Source organism: Lepidochelys olivacea, assembly GCF_965140295.1.
Source record: "Lepidochelys olivacea isolate rLepOli2 genome assembly, chromosome: 5".
NCBI lineage: Eukaryota > Metazoa > Chordata > Testudines > Cheloniidae > Lepidochelys > Lepidochelys olivacea.
Window position 1 is genome coordinate 137,231,283 of NC_140415.1, and position 22,083 is coordinate 137,253,365.

At 48.4% G+C, this 22,083-nt stretch overlaps 1 protein-coding gene across 8 annotated transcripts in view; it reads right to left on the reverse strand.

The window, feature by feature from the left end:
* Nucleotides 1-384: 384 nt before the first annotated feature.
* Nucleotides 385-22,083, reverse strand: part of LOC311520357 (uncharacterized protein) — a 22,025-nt gene continuing 326 nt past the window's right edge. The window contains exons 1-6 of one of the 8 annotated variants that reach the window (XR_014711558.1): nt 22,059-22,083; nt 16,451-16,577; nt 11,486-11,541; nt 7,434-7,545; nt 5,744-7,036; nt 385-3,843 (exon numbers count right to left, since the gene is read on the reverse strand). The exon at nt 22,059-22,083 is cut by the window's right edge and continues 326 nt beyond it. Coding sequence is in view for 4 of the 8 variants with exons in the window: in XM_084627755.1 (XP_084483881.1) it covers nt 5,910-7,036; nt 7,434-7,473 (1,167 nt within the window). In the remaining 4 variants the exon portion in view is untranslated. Of the gene's footprint in view, nt 7,037-7,433; nt 7,546-11,485; nt 11,542-16,450; nt 16,578-16,801; nt 16,890-22,058 lie in introns of all 8 variants that reach the window. The other 7 variants (XR_014711559.1, XR_014711560.1, XR_014711561.1 and 4 more) reach the window with 7 other exon arrangements.

The window sequence follows — 22,083 nt, forward strand, 5'->3', positions numbered from 1 at the left end:
GGGCTTGATTTCCTGATGAGAAAGCTGGGATTTTGACACTAAGTGTATGTCTACAGTACAATTAAAAACCCATAGCTGGCCCAGGCCAGCTGACTCAGGCCTGCCAGGCTCTGGCTCCAGGAGCTTGCTTAGGCTGGAGCCCGACCAAAGGGATCCTCCCCGCCTCGCTGGGTTCAATGGCCTATATACTGAAGATGAGTTCGTAAACAGGGAGTGTGCACTGGGTGCTGCCACTGCACAGACACTTCCTAGGGGAAGACCTACTCAGTTAATGTGATATACTCTAAAAATACTGGATGAAAGAAAGGCATCCTGGGGCTCAATGACTTCAGATTCAACTTGTTCAGGTTAGAAAGACAGATTTTTTTTTTTTTTGGGGGGGGGGGTAATTGTGAGCCTGGAAATCGCCTCCTGTGTGAAAGTCAGAGCTGGATTATTTCGAGCTCATGCACCCTTGTTACTAATGAAGGAGTAAAGGAATGAACAAATCAATGAAGCCTTAAATTGTCATACGCATCCTCAACCCTTGTCCCCGTGGCAGGATCTCAAGGACAGATAGAAACGTTACTCAGGGTCAGGAGGAGAAAGGAAAGCACTTTCCCTCATGTATTTCCCCAGTCTCGTGGGCAAGGCAGCAGAGGGGCTTCAGGACATTTTCTGTCACTGATTTTTTTCACGTTGGTGTGGGAGGAAAGACTTAGATCTGCCAGCTCTGTGAACGTGAAGTGACCAAGTGATGAGTTAACAATGATGCTGTGGCACAGGATTGGATTGGAACTAGAAAACAAGAAGGCCTTAAAGTTGAACTCTTGGGTGAATAGAATGATCTGATTGATATTCAACCTTGGAAGGCAATAGATTGTTACATCACTCAGAACAGCCTGGTTTGGTTGGTTGGTTTTCCCTGATAAATTGCAGAGGGTTCAGAGATGAGCCACAGGAATGATTAAAGGCTTGAGCAGAGAAATTTGAAAACAAACCCAACCTTTCCTGCTCCTGCCAGCTATGACTGCTGAGGACATTTTCCTTCTCTGCTCCAGGGTCTCTCTTCTGCCAGATTCTCAGCAAGTCAGGCCACCCTGCAGACTATGGCAGAGCAGTTTAGTAATAGGCTGCAGGACTCACCATGTAAGAGTGCAGCTGTTGTAGCACCTTGGTTGATCATGGACCAAATCCTGCAGCCCTGGATAACCTCCCACTGATGGCAATGGGAATTTAGCCTTTGTAATTAGCTGCTGGTGCCTGAGGTCTCAGCTATGAATTAAACTGGTAGCAGACACAGCTTCATTCAAATAAGCGAAGGATGTAAGTCAAAGAGCAAAGCTGGCCATTTGGAGAGGTGCAGCAGTCCCACAACCACAGCTGGAAGGGAGAAGAGGAAAAACTCCCTGAAGTGCTGGGAGCAGCACCACAGAAGTTTTTCAGTGAGATCAGTAGCAATAAATATGAAATGACGGAGTGCTTGCTCCTCTGCGATGACATGCTTGAATTGTGTTACTTTACTATGAGATAAAGCTTTAAAATATCCTGCTCTAATTTCAGGATGGGTCTGTAACCATAACTGGTCTCTGTGGGAAGTGGGACTTTCAAAATTCCCACGGAATTTAAGGGGTGGCGTTCCCAGTTGGTCACCTGAGGGCAGTGCAGTAGAGTTCAAACCGATGACCAGAGAGATGAGAACAGAGATTGTGGGATGCCTACCCGAGGCCAGCTGCAGAGCTGTAATGGAACAGGGTGTCTACACTGGCACCGCAGCATTGTAGCCCCGGCACAGAAAGCTGTATGCCTCTCATTAGGGTGCTATTTTTACAGCACTGCTACTGAGCAGTTTCTGCGCACTAAGTGGCTTGGCAGTGTGCACACCTCAGAAGTTACACTGCAGAAATCTGGTTGACTGTGTAGACGCTTGCCAGTGTAGACAAGGCTGTAGAGGGCTTACATAAGAACACAAGACTGGCCATACTGGGTCAGACCAAGGGTCCATCTAACCCCACGTGCTGCCTGAGAGTGACCAGTGCCAGATGTGTCAGAAGGAATGAACAGAACAGGCTTTTTGACCTGCAAAGTGAGGGTCTTTCACCCTGATCTTTAACTTCATTGTTGTAGATTCCTACTTATCCTATTTTACCACCCTCCCCCGAGGTCTCTGGGAAAATCAGGTGTGAACCACTCCCTTGATACAGATGTGTCCCAATCCAGCTGAACTGAGGCAGACTTTAGGCCAATGTCAGTTTGGAAAAGGCCCACTTAACCCAGCAGGTTTCTCAAAGTATCCGTTGCTGTGAACCGCATGTAGTGTGGATGTGAACCCCAAAGATATCACACATGAAAGAAACACAAGGCCAGTTCTGAGAAGGTTTCCAGAGCCGGGCCTGAGAGTTAAAGTGTTGTACTTAAAAGGAAAAGGGGCCTCCGCACCTATAAAAATAACTGGTTGCAAAAACAAACCCAAAAAAATAACCCAGAAAAGCTCCCATCACACATCCATCACCAGTTTAGATTTTGACATGTCCTGCCTTATGTGACATCTTTGCTTTGAAAACAAGAGACCTGGGGAACTCTGTGGCTGTTACACATCTTGTCTCAAGTAATTTTCCTCCTAACAGATGATTTATTTAAAAATTTATCAAAATAAATTCAATTTTAAATAGAAATAATGACAGTCTATACTAGGTCTCTATTTTCATCCATGCTATTTCTCTCACATATTCCTCCACTCTAATTCCTTTGGAGTGAGGTTTTAATTTCAGGATTAGCAACAATTTCCTATATAGTAGGAGGGGGCAGGGAGAGAACTAGAAGAAAACCTGAATTATATTGGAACACTGAAAGTTATCACATAATCAGCCTGTGGCGGGTCTGGCACCACAGCACCCCTTTGTGGCAGGGGTGGGATGGGGTGTCGAACCCTCGCCACTCTCAAGTCTCCCATGCCCATCTCTCTGTGGGCGGCCCAATGTGGCCTAATGGCCTGTTTCTGCACAATCACCCCTTTGATCGGGGTTGTGAGCCCTAATGACCAGAGTCCATATAAATCTCTCCCAATGTCAGGGCAGTGTGGCCCAATGGCCAAAGTCCATATACCTTCCCCCTCGCAGGCAAGGTAGTGCAACCTAACAGCCAGAGTCTATATAACTTCCCCCTCACAGGCAGGGTAGTGCGGCCTAGTGGCCAGAGTCCAGGTAACTCGCCCCAAGTATCAGGGCGGTGTGGCCCAATGGCCAGAGTCCAAATACCTTCCTCCTCACAGGTGTGGTGGTGCAGCCCAACAGCCAGAGTCTATATAACTTCCCCCTCACAGGCAGGGTGGTGCGGCCTAGAGGCCGGAGTCCATGCAGCTCACCCACACGTGTCAGGGAAGTGTGGCCCAATGGCCACCCTCCTTTCTTAGGCGGGGTAATGCAGCCTGGTGGCTGGAGTCCATGCAGCTTGCCCCAAGTGTCAGGGCAGTGTGGGTGGGGTAGTAGGAGGACCTGGGCCTGCCCTCTCCACCAGGTCCCGACCCAGGGCCCTGCTAATGGCGGGGTCCCCCTTGGCCTTGGCTCGACAGGGATCCGCCTGCAACATGCCGAGTGTCGTTGCGGCTCTAACGCACTTTGTCTTTAAAGTTCCCCATGGTCACTCCCTACCATAAACATAGTGTACTCCACTTTGGGGGATCCTCCATCTGGGCCTCGGCTTGGCTGGCCTCTGGATCCTGGAGTGCGGGCTGTCCCTCCTCAGGAGCTGGCAGCGTGCCTCCTTCCCCTCCGGTTGTCAGCCCAGACTGAGAAATTCTGCAGACTTTTATACGTGTTCTCCAGTTGGAGCATGCCCAGCAGAGCTTCTGGGGTGTGGCTTCCTCTGCTAGGAAGGAAGGGTTAACTAATTAATTAACTTCATGTTTAATTTCATTGTCTCTGGTAACAATTCATTTAAAGATTACAAAATATAAACCTATAGGGCAGTTTTCTCTTAATTCCCATTTCTACCCAGTCAGCTTTGAGTGAAGTCACATTCTACAATTACCTAGGAGCCTTCCATTTCTGTGAGTTCATTTCTCCCTGGATCTTCTCCCATAAGTGTGGGTGGAAGGGGTCTCACACTATGTGGGAAGGTTGCATTATGAGAAAAAGCACCTGTGCTCTATTTTCACACTTTCTAATCTCTCAATGTAGCAGCAGGTGGAGAAGCGATACAAATGCATGACTTAATAGCAAAGCTACGAGACCAAACCACAGACTCTGGACTCAGCATTCATGTCTCCTGCAGTCTGAACTTGGAATCTGGTACATTTCCTCATTGGCTACCATCATTTGCCCAGCATGGAAGTGCTTCTTGTCCAGCAAGTCAGCCAGATTGGGACCCATAGGCATGGAATGGCTCTGAAGGAATCAGCTGCTTCTCTCTGTGTTTCATGAAACTTTGGCTCCAAATGGTAAAAGACAGTTGTTCCCAATTTAATCATGGCATCCTTTAGGACCATGATCAGTGCCACTTAACTAGGGAGCAGTGTTCTAAAAATAGTTTACCTGGACCACAGGTCACCATAGCTTCCATCTCTAGGGTTTGAAAATCAACCACTCGTACCTGCAGTTTCTACCTGAGTTCTTGTCAAATCTTTGACCTTACTTGGAGTAATTTTACACTTCTCTGTCATAGAATTCTTCACCACCACACAATATATCAGTAGTGAAAGTGAGGTATAACTCCCCCAAATATGCCCTTTTATTTCCTTAATCTGGTGGCACAGATTCAAATTAGGGACTAAATTCAGGAGTGGTTTAGAATCCCTGTAAAACACCACATATCAGGTATCTATTAAAAATAGGTATCTTTCTGCAGCTATATCACATTCAATACATTTCATTTTCTACACATTTGCAGCATCTGACAGTGGTGAGCTGAATAGAAATGTCACTTCCATTTTTCCCATCCCTACCTAGATAGGGATTGCATTTTCCAAATAGTAAGCAACATGATTCCTAACGGATTAGGAAGGAGATTTCTTCAGGAGCGATCTCCTGCAGGACCTGAGCCACAACTTCTTTGGGAGCCAAATGCATGGGTATTTTGCTTAGTTACAAGTCATTACTAGGGAATACTCTTCCCAGCCCTTTAGAAAAAATATTGACCTAACCACTTTAACAACAGGGGGACTAGGTTGGTGATGGGGAATAAGGGAATCCCTCTGACTTACCCTATCTTCTTCCGTTGCTACACGGAAGGTTGCTACAGAGGGTGAAATAACATTTTTCCCTATCCGTGCCCTGTTCCTGTTCTCTGTTATAGTTCACTATATTTTAAGTGAGGAAAATGGTAGTAAAAATATCTGGTCCCCAGCACAACCTGAAGCAATATCAGAGCAACTGGGAATAAAAAAAATGGTTTCCAAAGGGGGAACTTGATAACTAACAATTGCTTTGAAATGGGTGGACAGTATAACTGTGATGCTCAGAGTTTGTTTAGACTAGGAAAAGTGATGGAGTTTAGGTCAGGTCAAGGGGAAAGCCAATGCCAACCATGGCACCTGGGCTACATCTGCACTACCACTATAATTGTCTTTTTACACCAAGGTCACTTGAGCAGCCAACACCATGTACAGTCCTAGTGAATGTAAGGCCCAGGCAGTTTTTGCCTCAGTGTAGCTCGTTGGGTCAAATCTCTCTCCCCTACCTGGAGCTGATGAACATTCCTGGCTGGAGGGACACACACTCCTACAACTCAAAAGGAAAAGAGAATAGAAAAAAATCACAGGACTGACCCCAAAAAATGGGGAGCTGCAAAAGGCAGAAGCAGGCAACGCATCTAGGGGAGCTGACAGACCACGGTGAACATGGTGCAAAGGTCGCTATGTGGGAATTGACAATTGTGATTTTTTAAAAGACAATCTTTGGCCAGCCAGAATCAAGGCATTTATTACAGTTCTCTCATATGTGGATTTTCTGATGTCTAATAAGGCTTGAGCTCTGATTGAAGCTTTTCCCACACTCAGAGCACATGTAGGACGTCTCTCCACTGTGGCTTCTCTGATGTTTCGTAAGGGCTGAGCTATAACTGAAGCATTCCCCACACTCAGAGCACGTGTAGGGCATCTCTCCTGTGTGGATTCTCTGATGTGAGATGAGGGCAGTGCTCTGCTTAAAACTTTTCCCACACTCAGCGCATGTGTAGGGTGTCTCTCCTATGTGGATTGCCCGATGTCTGATAAGGTGTGAGCGCTGATTGAAGCTTTTCCCACACTCAGAGCACATGTAGGGTCTCTCTCCTGTGTGGATTCTCTGATGTGTGATGAGGGCTGAACTATCCATGAAGCGTTTCCCACACTCAGAACATCCATAGGGTTTGTCACCTGTGTGACTTCTCTGATGTATGGTAAGGGCTGATCTATAACTGAAGCATTTCCCGCACTCAGGGCATGTGTAGGGTGTCCACCCAGTATGGATTTTCTGATGTCTAATAAGGCTTGAGCTCTGATTGAAACTTTTCCCACACACAGAGCACATGTAGGGTGTCTCGCCTGTGTGGATTCTCTGATGTGAGATGAGGACTGAGTTATAACTGAAGCGTTTCCCACACTCAGAGCACGTGTAGGGTTTTTCTCCTGTGTGGATTCTCTGATGTCTAATAAGGCTTGAGCTCCGATTGAAGCTTTTCCTGCACTCAGCGCATGTGTAGGGTGTCTCTCCTGTGTGGATGTTCCTATGTCTGTTAAGGTGTGAGCTCCGATTGAAGCTTTTCCCACACTCAGAGCATGTGTAGGGTTTCTCTCCCCTGTGGATTCTCTGATGTGTGAGAAGGTCAGAGTTCCCACTGAAGCTTTTCCCACACTCATGACATATGTAGCATGTCTCTTCCAAGCTGATGGTCTCGCATGTAATAAGGTCTGAGTTTTCCTCTGGCCTGTCCTGAATCTCACAGGCTTTTGCTTTTTCTGGCAGTGCACAACTCCCAGAAACATTCCCTTTGGATACTCCTGATAACATCCCACGAGGTTCTACTTGCTCAGCATCTTCCTGCTGGGGTGTCTCCTCGTTCTCACTCACCATCCCGTCACCTGATGGGAGACAGAGAGAATCCAGACATAGGTCACTCCCTGCACCAGAGAGAGGAATGGAAAAAGGTGTGAACAAACCAAAATATGTGCGGGAGAGATCAAACCTATCAGGAGCTGATTTTCCCCAAACCCTTCCCCAGAGGAGAGAGAGGAAGGTATCAGTTCTGGGCGTGCATCTCACCAGAACTCTCAGGGGAAAGTGAGATTGGGGAGGGACCTGGTGCCAACTGTCAGTCAGGATAGGTGGGAAGCCATGAATGACATCTGCCTAATGACTCCACATCTGCAGGGAACAATCCTGAACTTGGACAGCTTACAACTTGGAGTCTTTGTAGGGCATCCCAAATGCTTCCTGTATTCACTGACAGTTACTGAGATGGTTGACCCAATTCCTCACCTGTGCAGACGGTCTCAGGAGCACTTTTTTTCAGAGCCATAGAGGTCTGAGACCCACGGCTGTTCCCCTCATTCCTGCTGCGAGATCACATAAGGTTTGGAAATTGGAAACCCTGGGAAGGCAAAGAAAACGAGGAAGGTCCATGGAATTTGTGGGATATTTGTCACAAGGAATATTCCATGGTTTGAACCCCAGCTCATTTTTAAGAAGTAACATCCCAAGGCTAGCGTCCTTGGCTCAAAGTGGCAGGAGAGTTATTATTATAAATCATATTCATTACCTTAGTGCCTAAGAGCCAACTAACTGTGGGCACCTGTTGTGCTAGGCACAGTACAAACCCAGAATAACAGATGGCCCATGCCCTGAAGAATTTACAATCTAAATAGACAAGACAGACATAGAATGGGGGATGAGGCAGAACCCACCAGCAGAGTGAACTATTTGAAGGCAGAGTGACAGATCTGATGAACACAGTTATATATCTTGAGACTATTGTATTTCATGTTATGACTAGGGCCAGTGTTTTCCAGAAACTGCTGCTATTACTGCATTTTTTCATGAAATTACTCTTCATTTCTGGAATCACCCTTCACATCCAGAATAGCTGAACAGAGGGTGGGTGCGGATGCAGGGTCACAAACCCCAGATTTCTCCCTGGAGACACCTGACTCCTCCCCAGAGCACAGGGCAAAGGCTGGGGGCTGGCTGCTTTGAGACTTCCTACCAATTTCTTCCTTCCTCATACAAGTCTGGGCTCAGAAAAAACATGGTGGAGCTTCCCCTTGAGAGGCAGGGCACTTGGCAGTGGGATGCCGGGCACCCTCATCATGCTGCAGAGCAGACGGCGCTCGCACCTGCTCTTGACTGTGTCAACAGCACCTCTTCCCTGATCATCTCCCCTGCACGCAGCTGGTTCACGTCCCGTCTCCCCAGCACACAGACGGCTCTAGGCTCTCAATGCTCAGTGTCTGGGCCCCACTTCCCCCACACAGCTGGCTCCTGTCCTCTCCCGCAATGCACTTTCAGGCTGTAAAGGATTATATATTGCTCATGTTTGTCAACTACTCTGTTTTTGTTGGCAGCAAACACTGACCCTATTTATGACTGTTACCTGTATCTTTGAGCCAGCCCTTGAAAGCATGAATACTTCACAGACTATGATGCTGTGGACAATGCTGAGGGGACAATTTCCTGGCGCAAGTGCTAGAGGAGCCAACTAGGGGGGGTGCTTTTCTTGACCTGCTGCTCACAAACCGGGTAGAATTAGTGGGGGAAGCAAAAGTGGATGGGAATCTGGGAGGCAGTGACCATGAGTTGGTTGAGTTCAGGATCCTGACGCAGGGAACAAAGGTAAGCAGCAGGATACGGACCCTGGACTTCAGGAAAGCAGACTTCGACTCCCTCAGGGAACGGATGGCCAGGATCCCCTGGGGGACTAACTTGAAGGGGAAAGGAGTCCAGGAGAGCTGGCTGTATTTCAAGGAATCCCTGTTGAGGTTACAGGGACAAACCATCCCGATGAGTCGAAAGAATAGGAAATATGGCAGGCGACCAGCTTGGCTTAATGGTGAAATCCTAGCGGATCTTAAACATAAAAAAGAAGCTTACAAGAAGTGGAAGGTTGGACATATGACCAGGGAAGAGTATAAAAATATTGCTCGGGCATGTAGGAATGTTATCAGGAGGGCCAAATCGCACCTGGAGCTGCAGCTAGCCAGAGATGTCAAGAGTAACAAGAAGGGTTTCTTCAGGTATGTTGGCAACAAGAAGAAAGCCAAGGAATGTGTGGGCCCCTTACTGAATGAGGGAGGCAACCTAGTGACAGAGGATGTGGAAAAAGCTAATGTACTCAATGCTTTTTTTGCCTCTGTTTTCACTAACAAGGTCAGCTCCCAGACTGCTGCGCTGGGCATCACAAAATGCGGAAGAGATGGCCAGCCCTCTGTGGAGATAGAGGCGGTTAGGGACTATTTAGAAAAGCTGGACGTGCACAAGTCCATGGGGCCGGACGAGTTGCATCCGAGAGTGCTGAAGGAATTGGCGGCTGTGATTGCAGAGCCACTGGCCATTATCTTTGAAAACTCGTGGCGAACCGGGGAAGTCCCGGATGACTGGAAAAAGGCTAATGTAGTGCCAATCTTTAAAAAAGGGAAGAAGGAAGATCCTGGGAACTACAGGCCAGTCAGCCTCACCTCAGTCCCTGGAAAAATCATGGAGCAGGTCCTCAAAGAATCAATCCTGAAGCACTTGCATGAGAGGAAAGTGATCAGGAACAGCCAGCATGGATTCACCAAGGGAAGGTCATGCCTGACTAATCTAATCGCCTTTTATGATGAGATTACTGGTTCTGTGGATGAAGGGAAAGCAGTGGATGTATTGTTTCTTGACTTTAGCAAAGCTTTTGACACGGTCTCCCATAGTATTCTTGTCAGCAAGTTAAGGAAGTATGGGCTGGATGAATGCACTATAAGGTGGGTAGAAAGCTGGCTAAATTGTCGGGCTCAACGGGTAGTGATCAATGGCTCCATGTCTAGTTGGCAGCCGGTATCAAGTGGAGTGCCCCAAGGGTCGGTCCTGGGGCCGGTTTTATTCGATATCTTCATAAATGATCTGGAGGATGGTGTGGATTGCACTCTCAGCAAATTTGCAGATGATACTAAACTGGGAGGAGTGGTAGATACGCTGGAGGGGAGGGATAGGATACAGAAGGACCTAGACCAATTGGAAGATTGGGCCAAAAGGAATCTGATGAGGTTCAATAAGGATAAGTGCAGGGTCCTGCACTTAGGACGGAAGAACCCAATGCACAGCTACAGACTAGGGACCGAATGGCTAGGCAGCAGTTCTGCGGAAAAGGACCTAGGGGTGACAGTGGACGAGAAGCTGGATATGAGTCAGCAGTGTGCCCTTGTTGCCAAGAAGGCCAATGGCATTTTGGGATGTATAAGTAGGGGCATAGCGAGCAGATCGAGGGACGTGATCGTTCCCCTCTATTCGACATTGGTGAGGCCTCATCTGGAGTACTGTGTCCAGTTTTGGGCCCCACACTTCAAGAAGGATGTGGATAAATTGGAGAGAGTCCAGCGAAGGGCAATAAAAATGATTAGGGGACTGGAACACATGAGTTATGAGGAGAGGCTGAGGGAGCTGGGATTGTTTAGCCTGCAGAAGAGAAGAATGAGGGGGGGATTTGATAGCTGCTTTCAACTACCTGAAAGGGGGTTCCAAAGAGGATGGCTCTAGACTGTTCTCAATGGTAGCAGATGACAGAACGAGGAGTAATGGTCTCAAGTTGCAGTGGGGGAGGTTTAGATTGGATATTAGGAAAAACTTTTTCACTAAGAGGGTGGTGAAACACTGGAATGCGTTACCTAGGGAGGTGGTAGAATCTCCTTCCTTAGAGGTTTTTAAGGTCAGGCTTGACAAAGCCCTGGCTGGGATGATTTAACTGGGAATTGGTCCTGCTTTGAGCAGGGGGTTGGACTAGATGACCTTCTGGGGTCCCTTCCAACCCTGATATTCTATGATTCTATGATTCTATGCTGAGATGGGCCAGATGATACATGGGAGGGCTGAGGGATAGGTTTCCTGTGCAATCTGGTATCACTAAGGCTGGATCTCAAGGCTGGTTATACAGAACTCCATCTTTTGAAGCTTTGCCCCATACAGAAAGGGGCAGTGACTGATTTTACCTCTTTCAGGAGACCGAAGACGACAGACAGACTATACCCCCAAGGATAGGCCAATGTGGCTTCAACACCTACGACTGAGCTTCTGGCTTCAACACTATTTCAACCTGTGAGCTCTGCCAACAGGTCCAACTGAATGACGCTCCTGTTCAGAGACTGTTCCTCATTCAATGCACAGTGCAAGTTTGTGCTGTGACACTGGGCAGACTTTTAAAACATAGCAGGGTTTATTAGTCAATCGAAACGCAGCATTGAAAGTCTTTAGATTAGGACAGAGAAGCAAAGACGACAATATAGTCCATGCTGGCCAATGCCCTTGAGCCATGCTGCTCTAGAAAACAGTTTGGTTTCCATTCACTGTACCTGTCCATTTGTCTTCTCTCCAATAGAGCTCCCTGCATCTGCGAGCCCAGTTCTTCCTGCTCCCAAAAACATAATTAGTCCATAAATACTTCACTCAGCCAAGGGGAGATCCTCCCGTGGACAGGTGACAATTATTCCCTTGTCTCTGTCGGGTGTTCCATTGATGTGGGTTGGTCTCAGCCAGTCCTTAATGACCCATTCATATCACCCCATGACAAAACACCTCATGTCTCCTGCTCTTTCTAATCATAGCAATACCAATCAGAGAGGGAAACTGAGGTGTGTATTGGCATCATAGAAGTATCACCAAAATTCCCAACTCTATCTCACACACAGTGCTTACAGCCCTTGGAGAAAAAGCAAAGCACAGGAACTGGAGGTTAGTCCAGTGAACACAATGTAGGAGAAGCTGCAATCCTCAAACCTGGTCAAAAAGGAGAGGCATGTGAGTCCCTACCCATAGAGAGGGGCTGGCTAGAGACCTGATACCTGAGCAGGCATTCCTTGAGCAGACCATGGAGGCAGGTCAGAGGCTTAATTGTCCCAGAACTGTGATATTGCAAAAGCACATTGTGGGGAATTAGGAAATCTAGTGATTCAGGTATAATGGGAAGGAGAATTAAACTCCTCCAGTGTGTGGAGGAGGCTGGGGAATTAAACACTGAAATTCAGGAGCAACAGCCTCTAATTCTTCCGATGAAGTGAGCTGCAGTTCACGAAAACTTATGCTCTAATAAATTTGTTAGTCTCTAAGGTGCCACAAGTCCTCCTTTTCTTTTTACGGATACAGACTAACACGGCTGCTACTCTGAATCCAGAAAAGGAGAATGTAAAAAACAAGAACTGGGCCATGCAATGTGAGAAGGGACAGGCTTCAAGATCCAAGGAGCCCGGAGGGAAGGCAGCTTGTGGCTGCTGCAGATGGAGACAGTGGGGCCAAGAGTCTCTCCAAACTCTCACTCCTGTTCACCCCGACCTGATTTTATGATCTTTGACCTAGTCTCAAGTCTTGTGTGCAATTTTATACTCACTAGAGATAAAATGTCATTATCAGAAAATTGCTTATTAGCTTGCAATATGAATGGAGGGTCAAGGAGGTGAACATAAATAAATGGGCTATTAAGGGCAGGTCTACACTACAGCCAGCACCCACACTCTGAGATTGATCCACTGGTGGTCGATTTAGTGGGTCTAGTTAAGACCCGCCAAATCAACTGCAGATTGACTGCAGCTGGCTCTCCAGTCAACTCCTGTACTCTATCCCCACGCTCTCCCATCAACCCCCCGCAGTGTACTCCCTGCAGTAACTCAACCTAAGTTATGTTCACTCCAGCTACATTATTCACATAGCTGGAGTTGCGTAGCGTAGGTCAACTGACCATGGTAGTGTAAACGTAGCCTAAGCTTGCTACAGTTAAGGGCCTTATATTAGGTTGAAGCTTTGTGGGAGTGATTATGATGAAGTCTAGGGTTTAGCTGAATAGGCCTCAGGATAAGGAGAGAATCCCAGGTGAGATATTTTGACTCCACATTTTAAAAGACTAACAAGTAATCACCAACAGGTGCAATACACCACAGGATTCTGAAAGAAGGGGGCGGGCTGTTAGGTTGCTATGCAGTAGCTCAGCAGTTGGGCTGCATTCATATATTAGCATTATTAATAAATAGTGATGTAAATAAGTGATGTAAATCATGAGTATTAATGCTTGATGCTTAATTATGGACTTCCCAAAGGCCACATATGGGTTGGGGCAGCTATTAACATTACTGTAATCAGAGTAAAGGAGCAGATATAGTACATAGCAATCCTATTACCATAAGTGGATAAAATACCTCTCTTAGTTACCATTTTCTCATTTGTCAGGTCACCAAGATAGTGTAAACTGAAGGAAGGCCTTCCTTCTGATGGACTCCCTTGCCCCTCGATCTTTGTTTCCAATGGTGACCATAACTTGGAAGTATGCACAGTGCAAGACTCTCTTTACTATACTTACCTTAGTCTAATCATTATGCATATTGATCCTTGCCTATGATTCATAGAATCATAGAATATCAGGGTTGGAAGGGACCTCAGGAGGTCATCTAGTCCAACCCCCGGCTCAAAGCAGGACCGATCCCCAATTAAATCATCCCAGCCAGGGCTTTGTCAAGCCTGACTTAAAAACTTCTAAGGAAGGAGATTCCACCACCTCCCTAGGTAACCCATTCCAGTGTTTCACCACCCTCCTAGTGAAAAAGTTTTTCCTAATATCCAACCTAAATCTCCCCCACTGCAACTTGAGACCATTACTCCTTGTCCTGTCATAAGCTACCACTGCGAATAGTCTAGATCCATCCTCTTTGGAACCCCCTTTCAGGTAGCTGAAAGCAGCTATCAAATCTCCCCTCATTCTTCTCTTCTGTAGACTAAACAATCCCAGTTCCCGCAGCCTCTCCTCGTAAGTCATGTGTTCCAGTCCCCTAATCATTTTTGTTGCCCTCTGCTGGACTCTCTCCAATTTTTCCACATCCTTCTTGTAGTGTGGGGCCCAAAACTGGACACAGTACTCCAGATGAGGCCTCACCAATGTCGAATAGAGGAGAACGATCATGTCCCTCGATCTGCTGGCAATGCCTCTGCTTATACATCCCAAAATGCCATTGGCCTTCTTGGCTACAAGGGCACACTGTTGACTCATATCCAGCTTCTCGTCCACTGTAATCCCTAGGTCCTTTTCTGCAGAACTACTGCCTAGTCACTCGGTCCCTAGTCTGTAACAATATATGGGATTCTTCCATCGTAAGTGCAGTACTCTGCACTTGTCCTTGTTGAACCTCATCAGATTTCTTTTGGCCCAATCCTCCAATTTGTCTAGGTCCCTCTGTATCCTATCCCTACCATCCAGCGTATCTACCACTCCTCCCAGTTTAGTGTCGTCTGCAAACTTGCTGAGGGTGCAGTCCACACCATCCTCCAGATCATTTATGAAGATACTGAACAAAACCGGCCCTAGGACTGACCCTTGGGGCACTCCGCTTGATATCGGCTGCCAACTAGACATGGAGCCATTGATCATTACCCGTTGAGCCCGACAATCTAGCCAATTTTCAACCCACTTTATAGTGCATTCATCCAGCCCATACTTCTTTAACTTGCTGGCAAGAATACTGTGGGAGACAGCGTCATAAGCTTTGCTAAAGTTAAGGAACACCATGTCCACTGCTTTCCCTTCATCCACAGAACCACTTATCTCGTCATAGAAGGTAATTAGTCAGGCATGACTTGCCCTTGGTGAATCCATGCTGACTGTTCCTGATAACTTTCCTCTCATATAAGTGCTTCAGAATTGACTCCTTGAGGACCTGCTCCATGATTTTTCCGGGGACTGAGGTGAGGCTGACTGGCCTGTAGTTCCCAGAATCCTCTTTCTTCCCTTTTTTAAAGATGGGCACTACATTAGCCTTTTTCCAGTCATCCGGGACTTCCCCGGATCGCCATGAGTTTTCAAAGATAATGGCCAATGGCTCTGCAATCACATCCGCCAACTCCTTTAGCACTCTCGGATGCAACGCATCCGGCCCCATGGACTTTTGCACGTCCAGCTTTTCTAAATAGTCCCGAACCACTTCTTTCTCCACAGAGGGCTGGTCATCTCCTCCCCATGCTGTGCTGCCCAGTGCAGCAGTCAGGGAGCTGACCTTGTTCGTGAAGACAGAGGCAAAAAAAGCATTGAGTACATTAGCTTTTTCCACATCCTCTGTCACTAGGTTGCCTCCCTCATTCAGTAAGGGGCCCACACTTTCCTTGACTTTCTTCTTGTTGCCAACATACCTGAAGAAACCCTTCTTGTTACTCTTAACATCTCTTGCTACCTGCAATTCCAATTATAACTGCCTGTATTAAATTAAGTTTCTCTGTGTTTCACCAAATTTCATCTTCTCAATTAACTTTGAGCAGCCATGTAAAAGGGCAAGTTGTACCCCAGTATGTAGGTGTAAAAATTGTACAGGCTACACTACCACCCTGACATCATCAACAAGGTGCCCATTTGTGCCTGGGTAGTGGCCCTGCTGTGGGAGGGAGGAATGCAGCAAGGACTCAGGATCAGTGGATGGGGTTGCTGTGCATAGAGATGGGAAGGTTATATGGGGAGGAGGGTAATGAGCGGGAGAGGGAGGTCAAGAGTTAAAATAATAATGTTTAGGGGAAAATGTATAATGAAGTGAAACTGAACAGAAATAAAACTGGAGTGCAGGCTATAAAGCAAAAAGGCCTGGCCAGGGATTTGGGGTTAAAGATCTGGGATCCCCCACAGCTCTAGATCCCCAAAACTCTCCTACCTCCCACTGATCCACCCAGCCCACCTCCTGGGTGCCTTTCCTCCACACTTCCCTCACCTTCTTCCCATTACTCTCAGCCACCACCACGTCCAGGCACCTTAGGAGCTTCCTATGTTCCCTCCTCGTCTCTCACTACCTCATCCCTCCCTGCTCCTTCTTACCTCTAATCCGGCACACACACTCCCCATGTCCTAGCACCCCAGAATTAGCTACTCCCCGCTTCTCCTCCCCTCCCACAGCTCTGTTCTCCCTTCACCCATGGGGTCCTGAATGGCAACATTATACACTCTCCTATCAAAAGCTGAGCTCATCTGACTGTCACACAAGACATGCATGCACCTATTTACTCAATTTAGAATTCTACAGGCAGCATATTTTCCTTTTAAAATGAGGAAAAGGCATGAAAGCTCTAGTTATTAACATAGTTATTAATGTATCCAATAATGATAAATTAAATGCAATTTTAAAATGACTGACAGCACCAAAAAGGCACATGTCCAAAAATTATTCTAGTGGGTGGGAGATAAGGCAAAAACAGGGGGGGGGGCAGAACTTGTCAAAACTTGCATGACAAATACAGGTATAAAGTTAAAGTTCTTTAGAGACCCCACATCTTCTTATAACCCAGGGGACAGGACTCCTTACCCAGCCAGACCACAGTCTCACAGTTCTCCTGCATGACATCCCTGTAGAGGACTCTAACAGTGGGGTCCAGCAGAGCCCCCTCTTCCCTGGTGAAATATACAGCCACCTCTTCGAAAGTCACCGGTCTCTGAAACAGCAAGAGTCCAACACTCAGTATCTGCTGCCCCAGTCACAACCCCACTATTCACAGAACAGCAGCACCAGGTAAACGGAAGCTTCGGGAGGCACATGTTAACAGAGTCCCACCCCCACCTTGCTTAGAGCAGCCAGGAGGCATCAGAGGGTAGAAAAAGAGAACCATTGTGTCTCCCAGCTGACAGACTAGGCAGAGTTTTCACATTCATCACATACCTACTAGCCAGAGCCTGATATAGGAGATGGGGCTGTCTCTGGACCCTGCTGGTGGCTCCCTGGTAGGAATCCCAACTCTACAAATACACTATATGGAAGAAAGGGGAAGTCGATAGTAAAGAATATAAGTTAGAAGGTCAGAATTGTAGAAAATTGGTAAGGGAAGCTATCAGAAATCAATGATCAATGAAAATAAGAAGGAAGTTTTTAAAAGGTTTATAATGTTCAAAATTAATCCTAACAATGGTAGTGGTAAATTACTATACAGAAATGGTGGAATTATTAAAAATAATGCAGAAGAGATAGAAGTGTTCAATAAATATTTCTCTCCTGGGTTTGGATAAAAACACATGATGTAGTCATATCATAAGATGTTGACGACAACACTCTTTACATTCCAACAATAACTCACGAGGACATTAAACAGCAGCTATTAAAGTTAGACATGTTTAAATCAGCAGGTCCAGACAACTAGTATCCAAGAGTTTTAAAATACCTGGTGGAGGAGTGTGGTGGACTGTTAAGGTTGAATTTACTTAGGACTTGGAACATTGGGGAAATTCCAGAAGACTGGAATAAAGCTAATGCTGTGCCAATATTTAAAAAATGTAAGAGAGATGACCCAGCTAATTAAAAGCGTGTCAGTCTGACATCGATACTGGGCAAGATAATGGAGCATCCAATACTGGATTTCATTAATAAAGAAATAAAGGAGGGTAATATAATTAGTACCCATTAACAAAGGTTTAGAAAAAATAGATCCTATCAAACTAATTGGATATCCTTAGTGGATGAGATCAAAAGTTTGGTTGCAGCCAGTGATGAGCTGCCAAAATCTTAACAACGGGTTCCCTCTTCACCCCACGAGGGGGTCGTTGCCCACATCTTCCCCCCCGGGACTCCTGCCCCACCCAACCCCCCCGCGTTCCTTGACGCCCCTCCCCCCCCCCCGAGGACCCCTGGCCCCATCCACTCCCTCCCCTGTCCCCTGACTGCCCCCAGAACCGGGCAGGAGGGTCTCGTGGGCCACTGTAGTGGGTGCCCACCCCACCCCTAAGAGCCAGAGGCACCTTCCGGGAGGCAAGGAGGGGAGTCCCGGCGCTGCTTACCTGGGGCAGCTCCCAGGAGGCATCCGGCAGGTCCCTCTGGCTCCTAGGTGCGGTGGAGCATAGTTAGGGGGGAGCAACCGCTCCCCCACTGATCACATCAAAAGTGGCGCCTCAGGGGCTGGAGCACCCACGGCGAAAATTGGTGGGTGCAGAGCACCCACCGTCAGCTCCCCACCCCGTGCCTGGCCCCAGCTCACCTCCGCTCCGCCTCCTCCCCTGAACGCACCACCCCGCTCTGCTTCTCCGCGCCCCCCCTTCCCGCGAATCAGCTGTTCGGCAGGAAGCCTGGGAGGGCTGAGAAGCAGACAGTGGCTTCACGCTCAGGCCAAGGGTGGCGGAGGTGAGCTGGGGCGGGGAGCGGTTCCCCTGCCCACCCCCAGGTTACCTGCTGCGGTGCAGGTGGCCCTCCTCCCCCACCTGAGCTCACCTCCGCCTCCCTGGGCCTGCTTCCCACACGAACAGCTGATTTGCGGGAAGCCTGGGGGGGTGGAGAAGCAGAGCAGGGTGGCGCGTTCAGGGGAGGAGGCGGAGGTGAGCTGCAGCCGGGGGTGGGGCAGGGAGCTGCCGGTGGGTGCTCTGCATCCACCAAATTTTCCCCTTGGGTGCTCCAGGGCTGGAGCACCCGTGGAGTCGGCACCTAAGGCGCCACTTTTGGCCGGTTAAATTTAGAAGCCCTTTTAGAAGCAGCTGTCCCTCGCAGAACAACCGGTTCTAAAAGGGCTTCTAAACAACTGGTTCTAGCGAACCGGTGCGAACCAGCTCCAGCTCACCACTGGTTGCAGCTAATAGTATTGATGCAATATACCTAGACTTCTGTAAGGCATATGACTTGGTTCAGCACAATATTTTGACTAAAAAACTAGAATGATACAAAATAAACCTGGCATACGTTAAATAGATTAAAAACTGTGATTGTAAATGGGGAACCATGGTTGAGTGGATCTATTTCTGGAGGGTTCCTGCAAGGACTGGTTCTTGACCCTGTGCTATTTAAGATTCTTATCAATGGCCTAGAAGAGAATATAAAATCCTCACTGATAAAGTTTGCAGTTGCCACAAAGACTGGGAGTGGTGGTAACTAATGAAATGTCAGTAGATTCAGGCTCCAGCACTGGAAGTCTGGGACATTTTCCCAGCCCTGGCTGGAGGGTTATTTCCTGTTCCACAAAGAGGGGAAGTTCCATTCCCAACTCCTGTGCCTTGAAATAAGACCCTGCCTGACAGGACACCCCATATTCAGCATAGTGGTATGATTATAATATGATTAGGACAGAATTATAATGCATTTTCCAATGACACCACACATGATGCATATTGCACAAAAGTTATGATTTGCCGAATATGATTATCCTATTTGTGTGCATGTATCATGTTTGTATCTGAAGTTATGGATACAGACTATGTATGAAGTGGTGGATAAGCTGGAGGGTAGGGATAGGATACAGAGGGACCTAGATAATTTAGTGAATTGGGCCAAAATAAAAGTGATGGGGTTCAACAGGGACAAGTACAGAGTCCTGCACTTACGATGGAAGAATCCCATAGACTGCTATAGACTAGGGACCGAGTGACTAGGCAGCAGTTCTGCAGAAAAGGACCCAAGAGTTACAGTGGATGAGCAGCTGGATATAAGTCCGCAGTTTGCCCTTGTTGCCAAGAAGGCTAACGGCATTTTGGGCTGTATAAGTAGGAGCACTGCTAGAAGATCAAGAGACGTGATCATTCCCCTCTATTCGGCATTGGTGAGGCCTCACCTGGAGTACTGTGTCCAGTTTTGGGCCCCACACTACAAGGAGGATGTGGAAAAATTGGAAAGAGTCCAGCGGAGGGCACAAAAATGAATATAACAGGGTTTAAGACAGAACTGGATACATTCATGGAGTTAAGTCCATTAATGGCTATTGGCCAGGATAAGTAAGGAATGGTGTCCCTAGCCTCTGTCAAACGTGGGTGATGGATGGCAGGAGAGAGATCACTTGATCATTACCTGTTAGGGTCACTCACTCTGGGGCACCTGGCACCGGTCACTGTTGGCAGACAGGATACTGAGCTGGATGGACCTTTGGTCTGAACCAGTACAGCCATTCTTATGTTCTTAATAGGGGGCTGGAGCACATGACTTACGAGGAGAGGCTAAGGGAACTGGGTTTGTTTAGTCTGCAGAAGAGAAGAATGAGGGGGGATTTGATAGCTGCTTTCAACTACCTGAAAGGGGGTTTCAAAGAGGATGGATCTAGACTGTTCTCAGTGGTAGCAGATGACAGAACAAGGAGTAACGGTCTCAAGTTGCAGCGGGGGAGGTTTAGGTTAGATATTAAGAAAAACTTTTTCACAAGAAGGGTGGTGAAGCACTGGAATGGGTTACCTAGGGAGGTGGTGGAATCTCCTTCCTTAGAGGCTTTTAAGGTCAGGCTTGACAAAACCCTGGCTCCAATGATTTGGTCCTGCTTTGAGCAGCGGGTTAGACTAGATGACCTCCTGAGGTCCCTTCCAACCCTGATCTTCTATGAGATTCTAATCTGGGCCAGAGTCTTGCACTCCTTTGCACGGGGGTGGGTGTCCAGATCTCAGTTTTACCTGTCCCAACAGGGGTGCAGATCTCACTTGGGATCTTCACAACAGCGGGGTCTGACCTATGTTGGGGTCTCTGCAGTGCCTGGCAGAACAGGACCCAGATCTCACTTGGGGTCTCTGCAGCTCCAGGAACAACAAGGTCCCTGATTTTGTTTGCCATCTCTGCAGTACCTGGCACAACTGGAGCCTGATTTCACTTGATGTTGATGCAGGGCCTGGCACAAAAAGGGGGAGGAGCTCAGTCGGGGTCACTGTAGCACCCAGTACAGCAAGGTCCCTGCTTTCTGTAAGGGTCTGTGCAGTTCCTGGCACAAAAGGTGCCCCAAACTTGGTTAGGGTTTGTACAGTGCCCGGCACACTGGGGCACCTGATCTCAGTCAAGGCCTGAGCCATGCTCAGAACAATAACAGCCCTGATCTCACGCAGACACCTGCGGAGAAAAGCAGGAAGATTTTCAAGAATTTGATATCAGTATTTCAGAACTGAGGAGAAAATGGGGCACAAACTAAGGATCTGCCAATATAAGAGAGAAGCCCAGCATCTGAGGAGATGTTATGTCACCATTTAACAGGTCAAGAGAAAAGAGGGAAAGTTTGAGGGGAACAACAACAGAATGGGATGGATTCTTGTTGCCTCACATTCACGTGGCCAGCAGGGAGCCCTGGGTGATGTGGCTTTCCCAGGGGAAAGGAGTGGGGCTGGAGTCAGGTCAGAAGGGGAGGGGCTGGCCATGGTGTCTGGGAATGTGACTAGCAGGCAGTGGGTTGGGCAAGGTGGGGGTGGGGGAAGTAGCCGGGACTGGAAACCTGGGATTGAGCCTTCTCCCTGGGGGATGCTTGCTCCTCCCTCCCCTTCCTGGGCCTTCCCATGCCCTGTGGCCAGCAGAGAGTGGCCCCCCCAGCCCAGCCCAGCCGTATCCCTGTCTCAGGGCTCTCCCAGCCTCTGCCCATTAACCCTCTTGCCAGTTCAGAAATCACTCAGGGGAACGATTTCCCACCGAAAAAAGGACAAGTCACTGCAGGTAAAAATGGGGCGGAGACACCAGAAACCTGAGATTTGAACGGGCCACGGGTGAAGTGGGGAGCTAATGGGGTACAGTGGGGGGAGGAGAACAAAGACCCTCTCAGCGATATGGGCGGGAGGGGGGGGTCACCCTGGATGTTGCTCGTTGCTCTCTAGAAAGAAAGGGGGCAGGACGGGGGTCCCCAGGCCAGCGGGAAATCCGAGGGGATCTCAGCCCCCGCTTCTCTCCCCACTGCTCTTCTCCCCTCCCGCCCACGTCCGGGCTGCACAGACATTTCCCATCCGCCCCTTCCCAGACCCCCCCCCCGCCCCCGGCAGCCTCCCGCCCAGCCACACGCAGGAACCCCAGGGCAGAGCCTGGCCGGGCCCGCGGGGCGCTGGGCTCCTGCTGAGGCAGCAGCTCCGAGCCCCCCACCCCGCGGGCCCCCCGGGAGCAGATCCCGCCGCTGCCAGATGCCTGGTCCCCCCCAGACACGGGGGCAGAGTCGCCGCCCGGCCCGGCCCGGCCCCGGCCCCGGCCCCGGCCCCGCCCCCGGGGCTCGCTCCGGTACCTGGAGGCTGCAGCTCCGCAGCACG